Source organism: Megascapheus bottae, chromosome 1, assembly GCF_031878675.1.
Source record: "Megascapheus bottae isolate mThoBot1 chromosome 1, mThoBot2.hap1, whole genome shotgun sequence".
NCBI lineage: Eukaryota > Metazoa > Chordata > Mammalia > Rodentia > Geomyidae > Megascapheus > Megascapheus bottae.
Window position 1 is genome coordinate 54,757,185 of NC_143509.1, and position 12,041 is coordinate 54,769,225.

The window sequence follows — 12,041 nt, forward strand, 5'->3', positions numbered from 1 at the left end:
CACACCTATAATCAGTCTTAGCTACTCAGGTGGCTGAAATCTCAGGCATCATGGTTCAAAGCTAGCTTGGGCAAGAAAATCTGTAAATTAACCACCAAAACCTGAAAGTGGAGCAATGGCTCAAGTGGTAGAGGACTAGCATTGGGCAAAAACACAGAAGCAGCATCCGGGGCCTGAATTCAAGCCCCAGGATTGGCATACAAACACACATACATATACCTGCATGCACACATGAAGCTAGTTGAACCTGTTAATTTTAGAAAAAAAAAAACAAAACACCAAGCTGGGCACCATGGCTTACGCCTGTAACACTAACTGAGATCTGAGGATCAAGGTTCAAAGCCAGCCCCAGCACAAAAGGACCTGAGACTCTTATCTCCAATTAACCTCTAGAAAATGGGAAGTGAGGCTTGGCTCAAGGGTAGAATGGTAGCCTTGAGCTCAGGGACAGTATCCAGGCTGAGTTCTAGCCCCATGACCCACCAAAAAAAAAAAAAAAAAGAAAAACACCATACATCCCCCCCCCACACACACACACATCGGTCATGGGATTTGAGCTCTGGGCCTGGGCATTGTCCCTGAGCTCTTCAGCTCAAGGCTACTACCCTACCCACAGTGCCACTTCCAGTTTTCTGCTGGTTAATTGGGGATAAGAGTCTCACAAACTTTAGTACCTGGGCTGGCTTTGAACCGCGATCCTCAGATCTCACCCTCTTGAGTAGGATTACAGATGTGAGCCACTGTGCCCGGCAAAATTTTAAACTTTAGAAATATGACCTGTGGATATACTATGTTTAGAAAAACACATGAAAAGGCAACAAGCTTAAAGTCTAGTTTACAGGAAAGTGAATAGAGAGATAGCAGACAGAAGATGTATCACATTATGAACAGGCAGTAAACAAAGAAAATAAAACCCGTGGTGGGTGGGGGGGAGGGTAATGGGTACCAAGACATGTGAAAGGGTATCAATGTATGTGAATTAATGTACCTTCTATCTGGCAAATATCATGTAACCCTTTTATTAATTACAATAAAAAGTATTTAAAAAAAAAGAAAAGAAAACCCACTTGGCCCAGAAAGGTACACACTGACGTCAAGCCCCATGACTAAAAACATAAACTAGAAAATTATGGACTAGAATTAGAATTAGAATTATTTATAAAGGTGATATATGGATGGTACAAGTCAAATGAAGAGTACATTTCTTTTGGGACAGTGTCATTTCTTCATTCTTCCCCAATTTTTCCCTCCCATCAATACCCACAATTTATATAGTTCATTTTATAGTCTAGTCCATTATATAGTCTATAGTATAATTCATAGAACTATAGTACAGTTCATTATATAGTCTAGTGAGAACCACTGCTGCATTTATTCACTTTTTGTCTCTCCATTTCTGTTTCCCCTATACTCCCAAATATACTCCTGTATACTCCCAAAGACAAAAAGGAAGAAATAGAACAGAAAGGGGGGGGAAGCAAAAAAAGAAAAAACCTCATGGGGCGCTGGTTGCTCACCCCTGTAATCCTAGCTACTCAGGAGGCTGAGATCTGAGAATCGAGGTTCAAATCAGCCTGGGCACAAAAGACTATGCGACTCTTAATCTCCAATTACCACCAGAAAATTGGAAATGGTGCTTTTGCTCAAGTAGTAGAGCGCTAGCCTTGAACTGAAGAGTTCAGGGATGGTGCCCGGGCCCAGAGTTCAAGCCCAACAACAAACAAAAGAAAAAAGGCTCTTATTTCCATTTCCTGGAGTCTATTTTGATATATATTTTGTATGGTCAAATGCACATAGGCATTGCACCTTTGTGTTCCTCCTGTAAGAGTATCCTCTTTCGGTCTCACTTTGTGTGAATGCCTACAAAGGTTAAGTCAGTGTTAAAACATTTACCTATCATACTTGAGTCCCTGGGTTCAATCCCTATCTTTGCCAAAAACAAAACCAAAGAGCAAATAAGATATGCGAAACATTTAATGTTATAAAATATATCCAAACAAAAAATGCACCATTTCGCTGCACTCAGTGGCTCATGCCTGTAATCCTAGCTGTTCAGGGGGTTGAGATCTGAGGATCGAGGATCAAAGCCAGCCTGGGCACTGAAGACTCCAAGACTGATTCTTATCTCTAATTAATCACTAGAAAAGGGGAAGTGGGGCTATGGATCAAGGGGTATGGCAGTAGCCTTGAGCTGAAGAGCTCAGGGACAGACCCCAGGCCCAGAACTCAAGCTCCGTGAGCTAAAAGAAAAAAAACACCATTTCAACCAATTTAGACTTGCAGTTCAGTGGTATTGAGTGTATTTATATTAGTATATATCACCATCATTGTTCATCTTTAAAACTTCCTGTGACCCTAAACAAGCTCACCCCTCCTCCTGTTAGCCACTGCTTTGCTTTGTCCTTCATGATATGGGCCATGTGCATGCAGTTTTATGTCCTGGTTATTTCACTTAGTGTTATATTTTCAAGTTCATCAAGTTTCTTTTTAAGGCTTAAAAACATTTAAGTACATTTTAGCCAGATGCTGGTGGCTCGTGCCTGTAATCCTAACTACCCAGGATGTTGAGATCTGAGGACTCAAGTTCAAAGCTAGTCCAGGCAGGAAAGTTCATGAAACTGTTCAGTTAATCACCAGAAAACCAGCATGGCCCTATGGCTTCAAGTGGTAGAGTGCTAGCCTTAAGAAAAAGGCCTTAGGGACAGCACCCAGGCTCTGAGTTCAGACCCCACAATTGGCCCTCCTTCTCCCCCCACCCTGCAAAAATAGTGCATTTTGCCTGGCACTAGTGGTTCATGCCTGTAGTCCCAGCTACCAGAAGGCTGAGATCTGAGGATAGTGGTTCAAAGCCAGTCCAGGCAGGAAAAGTTCATGAGATTCACATCTCCAAGAAACTACTCAGAAGTGGGGCTTCTTCCCCCCCCCCACCCCTCAGTTTTAGGGCTTAGACTCAGGGCCTGGGCACTGTCCCTTACTTTCTTTTGTTTAAGGCTAGCACTCCATCACTTGAGCCACAGTGTCACTTCCTGTCTTTTCTGTCTATGTGGTACTTAGGAACCAAACCCAAGGCTTCTTGCATGCTAGGCAAGCGCACTCTACCATTAAGCCATATTCCCAGCCTTTTTTTTTTCTTCTTAATTATTATGAATGTAGTGAAAGCATGGAAACATGTGAGACTTAGGCACATTGATTTCAGGGTATTTGTTCCATCTAGTGAGGGGAGAATGGATCAAACAGTAGGGTTTCTGAAAAATTTCTCTCCAGTATTCTCCTTTAGAAAAAAAAAAAAAAAGCAAAAGGAAACTAGGCACCGTGGCTCATGTCTGTAATCCTAGCTACTCAAGAGGCTGAGATCTGAGGATCAAGGTTCAAAGCCAGCCTGGGCACAAAGACCAATTAATCACTAGAAAATGGGAAGTGGGCCTGTGGCTCCAGTGGTTGGGTGGTAACCTTAAGCTGAAGAGCTCAGGAACAGCACCCAGGCCCAGAGTTCAAGCCCCATGACCCACAAAAAAGAAGAAAGAAGAAGGAGGAGGAAGCGGAGGAGGAGGAGAAGAAGGGGCTAGGAATGTGTCTAATGGTAGAGTGCTTGCTTAGCATGCATGAAGCCTGGGTTTAATTCCTCAATATCCCATAAATAAAAAAACCAGAAGTAGCTCTGTGGCTCTAATGTATATCAGCTTGGGGCCAGGAGCATGGCCTAGTGGTAGAGTATTTGCCTAACATGCATGGAGCCCTGGGTTTGATTCCTTGCTAACACATACACAGAAAAAGCTGGAAATGGGGCCGGGAGTTTGGCCTAGCGGTAGAAAGTGGTGTGGTGGCTCAGGGTAGAACACCAGCCTTGAGGAAAGCCCAAGGACACTGCCCATGCCCTGAGCTCAAGCCCAGGACTGGCAAAAAAAGAAAAAAAGCTGGAAGTGGTAGAGGTAGAGTGCTAGCAAAAAACTCTGCATTTGTAATATTACAAAGGATAAGGCAAATTATTTTAAGTTTTGCAGATTAGTGCACATTATTTTAAGCAACTATTTAAATTCCTCATCATAATGAATTAGAAGAATATACAGAGACAAAAGAAAAATCTGGACTACATTATTCATTTTGCAAGCTTTGATCACACAGAGGCTACAGTTAAGTAAAGAAAAAATTTCATTAATTAGGTGGTTGTGATTATATTTGATTATAACCTAGAAAATTTTTTTTCTTGGCACTAAAGGAATGAACTCATTATGCTTCATTGTAGGCAGGCACTCTGGCAACATGAGCCACATTCATGTTGCCTTTTTTTTTTGGCCAGTCCTGGGCTTGAACTCAGGGCATGAGCACTGTCCTAATGCTTTCTCAAGGCTAGAGTTCTACCACTTGAGCCACACATAGCACCACTTCTGGCTTCTACTATGTGTGTGGTACCAAGGAATGGAACCCAGAGATTTGTGCATGGTAGGCAAGCACTCTACCACTAAGCCAGGCTCTTGCCCAACCCCTCCCCACCCCTTTTTTTTAAGCTTCCAGATTTGCTGAGAATACAGGATTGAGTCACCATCCCTGGCCTTATCTATTTTATTTTAACAATGTTCTGGGCTTGATTGTGAAATTTAATGTACTGCTTTCATCATTCCAACTCCTTGGTGCAGTGTTCAGAAATGATGTCTGAGTGAAAAATGCTAAAATAACTTTTAAAAGTAAACAGACTATGACATACAAACCCTCAACCTAATTTTAATTATGTTCTAAAATCTAAGTGCCAGTGACTGTATATAGAGATTCCCTTCTTGAATACTTGTTTGTTAAACACGTCATTTGAAACATGATGTAAAAATCAATGTTGTTTTTTTTTTTTTTGCCAGTCCTGGGCTTGAGCTCAGGGCCTGAGCACTGTCCTTGGACTTTCCCAAGGCTAGAGCTCTACCACTTGAGCCTCAGCACCACTTCTGGCTTTTTTCTATGTATGTGATACCGAGGAATTGAACCCGGGTCTTCATGCATGCTAGGCAAGCACTTTAACCACTAGGCCAAACTCCTGGCCCCAAATCAATGTTAATAAATTCTTTAAGTAAAAAAAAAAGTACACAGAGAAAGTAAAAACATAACAGCTGCAGTACTCTATCACTATATTGTATGTGGTTTTTTTGTTTTTTGTTTTTTGCCAGTCCTTGGCCTGAGCTCAGGGCCTGAGCACTGTCCTTGGACTTTCAAGGTTAGAGCTCTACCACTTGAGCCTCAGCACCATTTCTGGCTTTTTTCTATGTATGTGGTACCGAGGAATCGAACCCTGGTCTTTGTGCATGCTAGGCAAGCACTCTACCACTAGGCCCAACTCCCGGCTATATTGTATATTGTGGTTTTAAAAAAACTCTTAAGATTGCCTGCAAGTATCATTATATATACGCACAATAGTGGCTGTAACAGCACTTAACACTGGAAGTATTTTCACAATATATAAGGCATTTTGGACAAACTTCCATTAAAATATCTAAATCAAGTAGTTAGAATTCAAGTCTTTAACAACCTCAATTGTCCCTATGCTGTTTAGAAGAATCCTGGGGAAGATGTTGGCATGATGCCCTCCTGTGGTAGTTTTTGCAGTCAGATTTCATATGTTCATCAAGTTTTGAACTTCTTACAGGGTTTTTCTGCTGGGTTGTTTGCATTCTACCATGACCAAAATGGAAACCCTCTAACATCAAGGTTTGCAGATGGTCTCCCACCTTTTAATTACAGGTATTTTCTATTTCATTCTTGGTTCTTGTCTTTTAAGAGGATACTAAGAATGTAGGCAGGTTGGGTACCATAGTAAAAGTTCATGTGTGTCTTTCTGGTTAACTGCAGTTGTAGATACTAAAAGAAGATTGGCTGGAAGAGCCAATGAGCTTTGTGATGGACATGTACAAAGAGCTGAGACTCCCCTACCTGGCAAGCTCTTGTCACTACATTGTAACAGCTTTTTATTCCTAGGGGCAGGCTGTGGAGAAATGCAGTTTGGTTCTGTATAGTCTTTTATAGTATATTTATTTCAAAAATGTCAATCATATTCTGGATTTGTTTGTTTAATAGCTACTCAAGAGGCTGAATTCTGAGAATCACAGTTCAGTGCCAGCCCAGGCACAAAAATTCATGAGACTCTTATCTCCAATTAACTACTAGAAAACCAGAAGTGGCACTGTAGTTCAAAGTGGTAGAGCACTAACCTTGAGATGAAAAGCTCAGGGACAGTGCCCAAGCCCAGAGTTCAAGCCCCAGTACCAAAAAAAAAAGGATGAGAATAAGAGATCCTAGTGACCATGGTAAAAATAATATAGGGAAAAAGCCAAGAAAGGAAGAATTCCATCTACAGGGAAGACTGAAAATTGATGTCCATCATAATTTTATGTAGTAAATATATGCATTATTATTATTATTATTGTAGTAAGAATTTTACTTACATAGAGTACACCTCCCAAATTTGGATTGCTGATTTTAAAATCTCTTGAGTGCTCTAAAATTTTGAACAAAATCTTGCTTTACTCTTTTCTTTTAGTGTGGGGGTCAAACCCACGGCCTTATGACATCTTAGGCAAGAGCTGTATGGCTGAGCTGCTCCCCTGTACTGTATTGCATTCTGTAGGAAGATCCTGCATTCCCTCACACAGCATGGATGCTTTTATTGCCACCTTAACAGCACTGTACTTGATAACCTCTATCTCCTCCTTTTTTAGGCCCATCTAATGGATAAAAGATGATATCTCATTGTTTAATTTGTAGGACTACTAGTGACATTTCATTGTACTTTTTTCTTTGTATGATAACTGTTTTTTTTTTGGCTAATCTTTTAGCTTAGTTTTCTTCTTTATTGGTATGTGTTCTTTCAAATTAAAGATACTCTTTCATGTTTGTTGACTATGTTTCTTCCAACTAGTGATCTCATATTTTTGCTCTATAGAAACATAAAATTTTTATTTCATTAAATTCATCCATTTTCCTTTATTAATTAGGATTATATATTATTCCAGAACCTATACAAGTATTCACCAGCCAGGCATGGTGGCTCAGGCCAGTAATCCTAGCTATTCACGAGGCTGAGATCTGAGGATAACCGTTCAAAGCCAGCCCAGGCACTAAAGAACCTGAAACTCCTATCTCCAGTTAACCAGTAGGAAACTGGAAGTGGGACTGTGGCTCAAGGGGTAGGGTGGGAGCTTTGAGCTGAAGAGCTCAGGACAGCACCTAGGCCAAGAATCCAGGCCCCACTACTCCCCCCCCCCAAAAAAAAATTTGTCCATAATTATTTTATTTTGATAGTACTGTGGCTTGAACTCAGGGCTTGTGCACTGTCTTTGAGCTTTCTGAAATCTAGCACTCTACCACTTCAGCCAAAGCACCATTTCCCAGCTTTTACTATGTATGTGGTATTGAGGAATTGAACCCAGGGCTTTGTGTATGCTGGGCAAGCATTCTACTACTAGGCCACACTCCCAGCCCTGTAATTTTATTTTTGTAAATTACTATTTGACTTTTTGTTTACATTCAGAGCTTTAATACATTCAGAATTTATTTTAAAAATTTTATTGTTATAATGGTAATGTACACAGAAGTTGTAAATTAGGTAATCAGTCTACTTCCTTTTGGGACAATGCCAATGAATTTATTTCTGCATTTTGGGATTGTTTTTATGGAGTACATAAATTCTAATAGCTATTTGAATTTTATTATTATGAACTCTTTCTTTTTGGTAGTAAGAGTTGTCTTAAAAGTCTATTTTGTCCTAAGTTAGTATAGCCACTTAGGTTCCTGCTTTGAGTACTAGTAACAATAAAATACAACATGTGCATGTGATATATGCTTTTGTGTGTGTGTGTATATGTGTGTGTGTGTGTGTGTGTGTGTTGTGTATGCTGCCTCCAAGAGCTTACATCCAGGGCTTAGGCTCTCACTTGACTTGTTGCTTTTCTGGCACAGTACTCCTTGAGCCATGTCTTCAGTCCATTATTTTGTTGGTTATTGGAGATGTAGTCTCAAATACTTCTACCTGGGCTAGTTTTCAAACTCTGTTCCCCAGGTTTCAGCCTGTAAAGTAGCTTGGATTTACAGGGCCTAATTTTGTATCTTACCACCACACCTGGCTGTACATATCAGTGCTTTGCTTTTACCTTTTTGTGTCCTTCAGTCTAAACTGGTCCTGCTTCCTCTGCAGGGCCATTTTGATGTATTAGATTGTGTCTTAATCTTGTTGAATACACTCTAGTGGCAGCCAGATTAAAATGGTGGAGTTGGTTAGTTTTAATTTATTGAGTTGTCACTTTTCCAAGTTGCCATGAAACTGGAGAGATGGCATGTACACACAGCTTGCTGTTCTTGGTGAGATTCATCCATGTTACTTTTCGTGAAGAAATAATTACCAAATAGCTGGAAACTTTTAGTTTATTTCTGAAGTTCTGAAAAAATTGATTTGTCCAATTTGGCTAGTTTTCTCATTGTTCTCATGGAGGAAGTTTTACAGATCCTTCCTTGTCATTTTCCCTGGCATCTTTCTGGATTTTATTTTATTTTTTAAAATTCATTCCTTTATTTTTTTCACTCCTAGGGTTTGAACGTGTAATATCCCAGCCATTTTGGGGGGCCCTGAAACCCCCAGCAACTACCAGCACTTAGTGAACTGGGCTGGGAGCATCTTAATAGCAGCACAGTGGCCACGCTCCATCTTTGGGCTGATAGAGAACAGCCCCGACCTTCTGTAGAGCTGAGTTTTTAAAGGAGAGCACCACATACGGGTGGTCCTTTTCACCAGGAAAATACCACACACAGGTGGTCAGAAGGAAAACACCGCAGGCAGGTGATCATGCAAGTTAAGCATTAAAAAAAAAAATCAGATAACTAATCCTGACAGGTCACTACAGAACTTAAGGCCTTAGCACTGGTCTTCAAGCTTTCTCGAGACTAGCGCTCTTATCACTTGCACCATAGCACCACTTCCAGCTTTTTCTATGTCTGTGGTAGCAAGGAATTGAACCCATGTCTTCATGCATGCTAGGTAAGCACTGCACCCCTCGACCAAAATCCCACCTCTCCCTCCCTTTTTGTTTTTAAGTCCTGGACTTGTCAGACTTGTATTCTGATGGGGAAGATGGATAGCAAAGGCATTGTATTCTCACTTGTCATCAAGTTTTTAGTGCAGTCCATACCATATTAGTCTCAGTCTCTGTGCTCTAGGAATACTTGCTTCACTTGCTTTGTTGGGCTCCACTTTCATTTATTTTCTAGCTTATCTATCTTTATACCCTTTGTTGGAACCTCCTCATCTTTGTGACTTTAAATTAACAAACACCAGAGCTAAACTAATATCTCTTACCTCTTTTACATGTATATGCTGATGATCTGAATTATATTTTCAGCCCTCAACATTCCCATGAAATTTTAGCCTTTTTTAAAATCAGGGATTTTATTGTGATAGACCAAAAGGAAGTAGTTGAGGGCTAGGGTTACAGCTAGATGGTAGAGTGTAGGTATAGCATGTGCAAAGTCCTGGATTCAACCCCAGTACCACAAAAAGGCGGTGGGGAGGGGAGAGAAGAGGGAGGGGGGGAAGCCAGCAATTGATTCTTTGTCGTCTTAGCCCAGAATTAGCTATTTAAACTTGAGCAAATTACTTTATGTCCCTAAGCTTCCACCTATGTCCAAAATAGTGATTATAATCCCATAACGCTGTTGCAGAGATGAAGTTTGAAAATTCTTATTTTTCTGTGGATGGGGCACATAATAAACTCTCATATATTTCATTCTCATGTTCACTTTTGCATTTAAAGTAATAGTGACTTTGTAAAAATAACATTGTTTTTGTGTCAATCCTAGGATTTGAACTCAGGGCTTGGGCACTATCCCTGAGCATTTAGGATCAAGGCTAGCACTCTACAACTTGAGTCACAGCTCTACTTTTGGCTTACTTTTTTATTATTTTTATTTTTTAGCATTTAATTGGAGATAAGAGTCTCACAGACTTTCCTGGCCAGGCTGGCTTCAAACTACAATCTCAGCCTCCTCAGTAGCTAGGGTTACAGGTGTGAGCCAACAGCACCCAGATAGAAATAACTGTGGGGTTTGTTTTTTTTTTTCGTCTATTTGTTTTATTTTATTTTTTTGTTTTTGTTTTTCTTTTTTGGTCAGTTGTGGGGCTTGAAACTCGGGGCCTAGGCATTGTCAGCTCAAGGCTACCACACTACCCCTTGAGTCACAGTACCACTTCTGGTTTTCTAGTGGTTTAATTGGAGATAAAAGTCTCATGGACTTTAATGCCCAGGCTGGCTTTGAACCATTATCCTCAGATCTCAGCCTCCTGAGTCGCTGAGCCACCACGCTGGCAAATAATTGTCTTTTTATTCCACAATTTCAGTCTTGGATTATATCAATGGAGTGATAAAGTAGTTCGAAAAGTGGAGAGATTATGGAATGTTCGAGATAATAAAGTAATTCGCCATACTGTGTATCTCCTAGTAACACCCCGTGTTGTTGTAAGTATTACTGTTTCATGTCTCATAAACCATCTTCCTTCATTATTATTCTTGCTTTATTAATCATTATTATTTAAAAACACATGATTATGGCCAGCTGAGTCAGTAGCTGTTGGATCACTTTTGTAATCCTAACTACACGGAAGGCTGAGAACCAAAAGATTGCAGTTTGAAAAATCAGTAAAATCAGTAAGACTTCATCCCTAATTAAGCAAAATACTACTCTGAAGGTGTGACTCAACTGATAGAATACTATCTAAGCAAGTCCAAGGTCCTGGTGTCAAGCCTGAGTACTACTTACTCCTTCCTCTGTTTAAAAAAAACGGGAGTGGGGTGGGTTGTGGGAGTTTGGTCTAGTGGTAGAGTGCTTGCCTAGCATGCACAAAAACCCTAGTTCAATTCCTCAGTATCACATACATAGAAAAAAGCCAGAACTGGTGCTGAGGCTCAAGCCTTGACAAAGTCCAAGGACAGTGCTCATGCCCTGAGCCCAAGCCCAGGACTGGCAAAAAAAAGAAAGAAAAAAAGAAAGGCATCATGAATGTGAATGATTACTTAAGTCTGTTATATTGGAGATGGCTTTATGAGAAAGCCATCTCAATATAAAAGATTTATTAGAGCAATGGCATTCATGTCAAGAAGACTTGTATAATACATCCTGAACTGAGGCTACATTTGCCTGCTAGTATTTGATATGAAAAAGAACCTCTTCTCTCTGCAGTGTGTAATTTTTGGTACTGTCATTGAAATTGAGGTGAATCTGTACAAGTTGGGCTTTGCTACCTAAGGATGCATAGAGAGCCTTACACACCTGAAATGCTTAAGTGAACTTTTTCCTTTTTTGTGTGGGGAGGGCCCGATGTGGGAAGTCAAATCCTGGGCTTTGAATTTACTGCCTGGGCATTATCCTTTGTGTGTGTGTGTGTGTGTGTGTGTGTGTGTGTGTGTGTGTGTGTGTGTGTGTGTTTTGCTAGTCTTGGCAGCTTGAACTCAGGGCCTAGACACTATCCTTGGGCATTTTCAAGGCTACCACTCTACTGCTTGTGCATTTATGTGGCATAGAGGAATCAAACTCAGGGCTGCTTCATGCATGCTAGCCAATACTCTAACATTAGGCCATGCTCCCAGTCTGACTGCTTTCTAGAAGATAATTGGAGATAAAAGTCTCACAGACTTTCCTGCTTAGGCCAGTTTCAAACCATGATCCTCAGATCTCAGCCTTCTTAGGATTACAGCCAGCATAGGCCACTGGTGCTCAGCTTTTTAGCTTGCTTTATTTATTTATTTATTTAGGCCAATCTGGAGCATGAACTCAGAGCCTGGGCACTGTGCCTAAGCCTCTCTGTGCTCAAGGCTAGAGCTCTACCACTTTAGCCACAGTACCACTTCCAGCTTTTTCTGTGTATGTGGTACTGAGGAATCAAACCCAGGGCTTCTTGAATGCTAGCCAAGCAATCTACCTCTAAGCCATATTCCCAGCCTTGATAACTTTTTCAAATTGTAAATAACATTAAAATGGAGAAGTTAATGTGCATCAAAGGAAAGTCAACAGAGCATCAA

At 40.6% G+C, this 12,041-nt stretch overlaps 1 protein-coding gene across 1 annotated transcript in view; it reads left to right on the plus strand.

The window, feature by feature from the left end:
* Positions 1–12,041, plus strand: part of Lmln (leishmanolysin like peptidase) — a 61,102-nt gene that overhangs the window by 22,631 nt on the left and 26,430 nt on the right. Inside the window, exons 8-9 of the mRNA XM_090344828.1 lie at positions 5,627–5,721; positions 10,364–10,481. Of these exons, the coding sequence (XP_090200954.1) occupies positions 5,627–5,721; positions 10,364–10,481 (213 nt within the window). The remainder of the gene's footprint in view (positions 1–5,626; positions 5,722–10,363; positions 10,482–12,041) is intronic.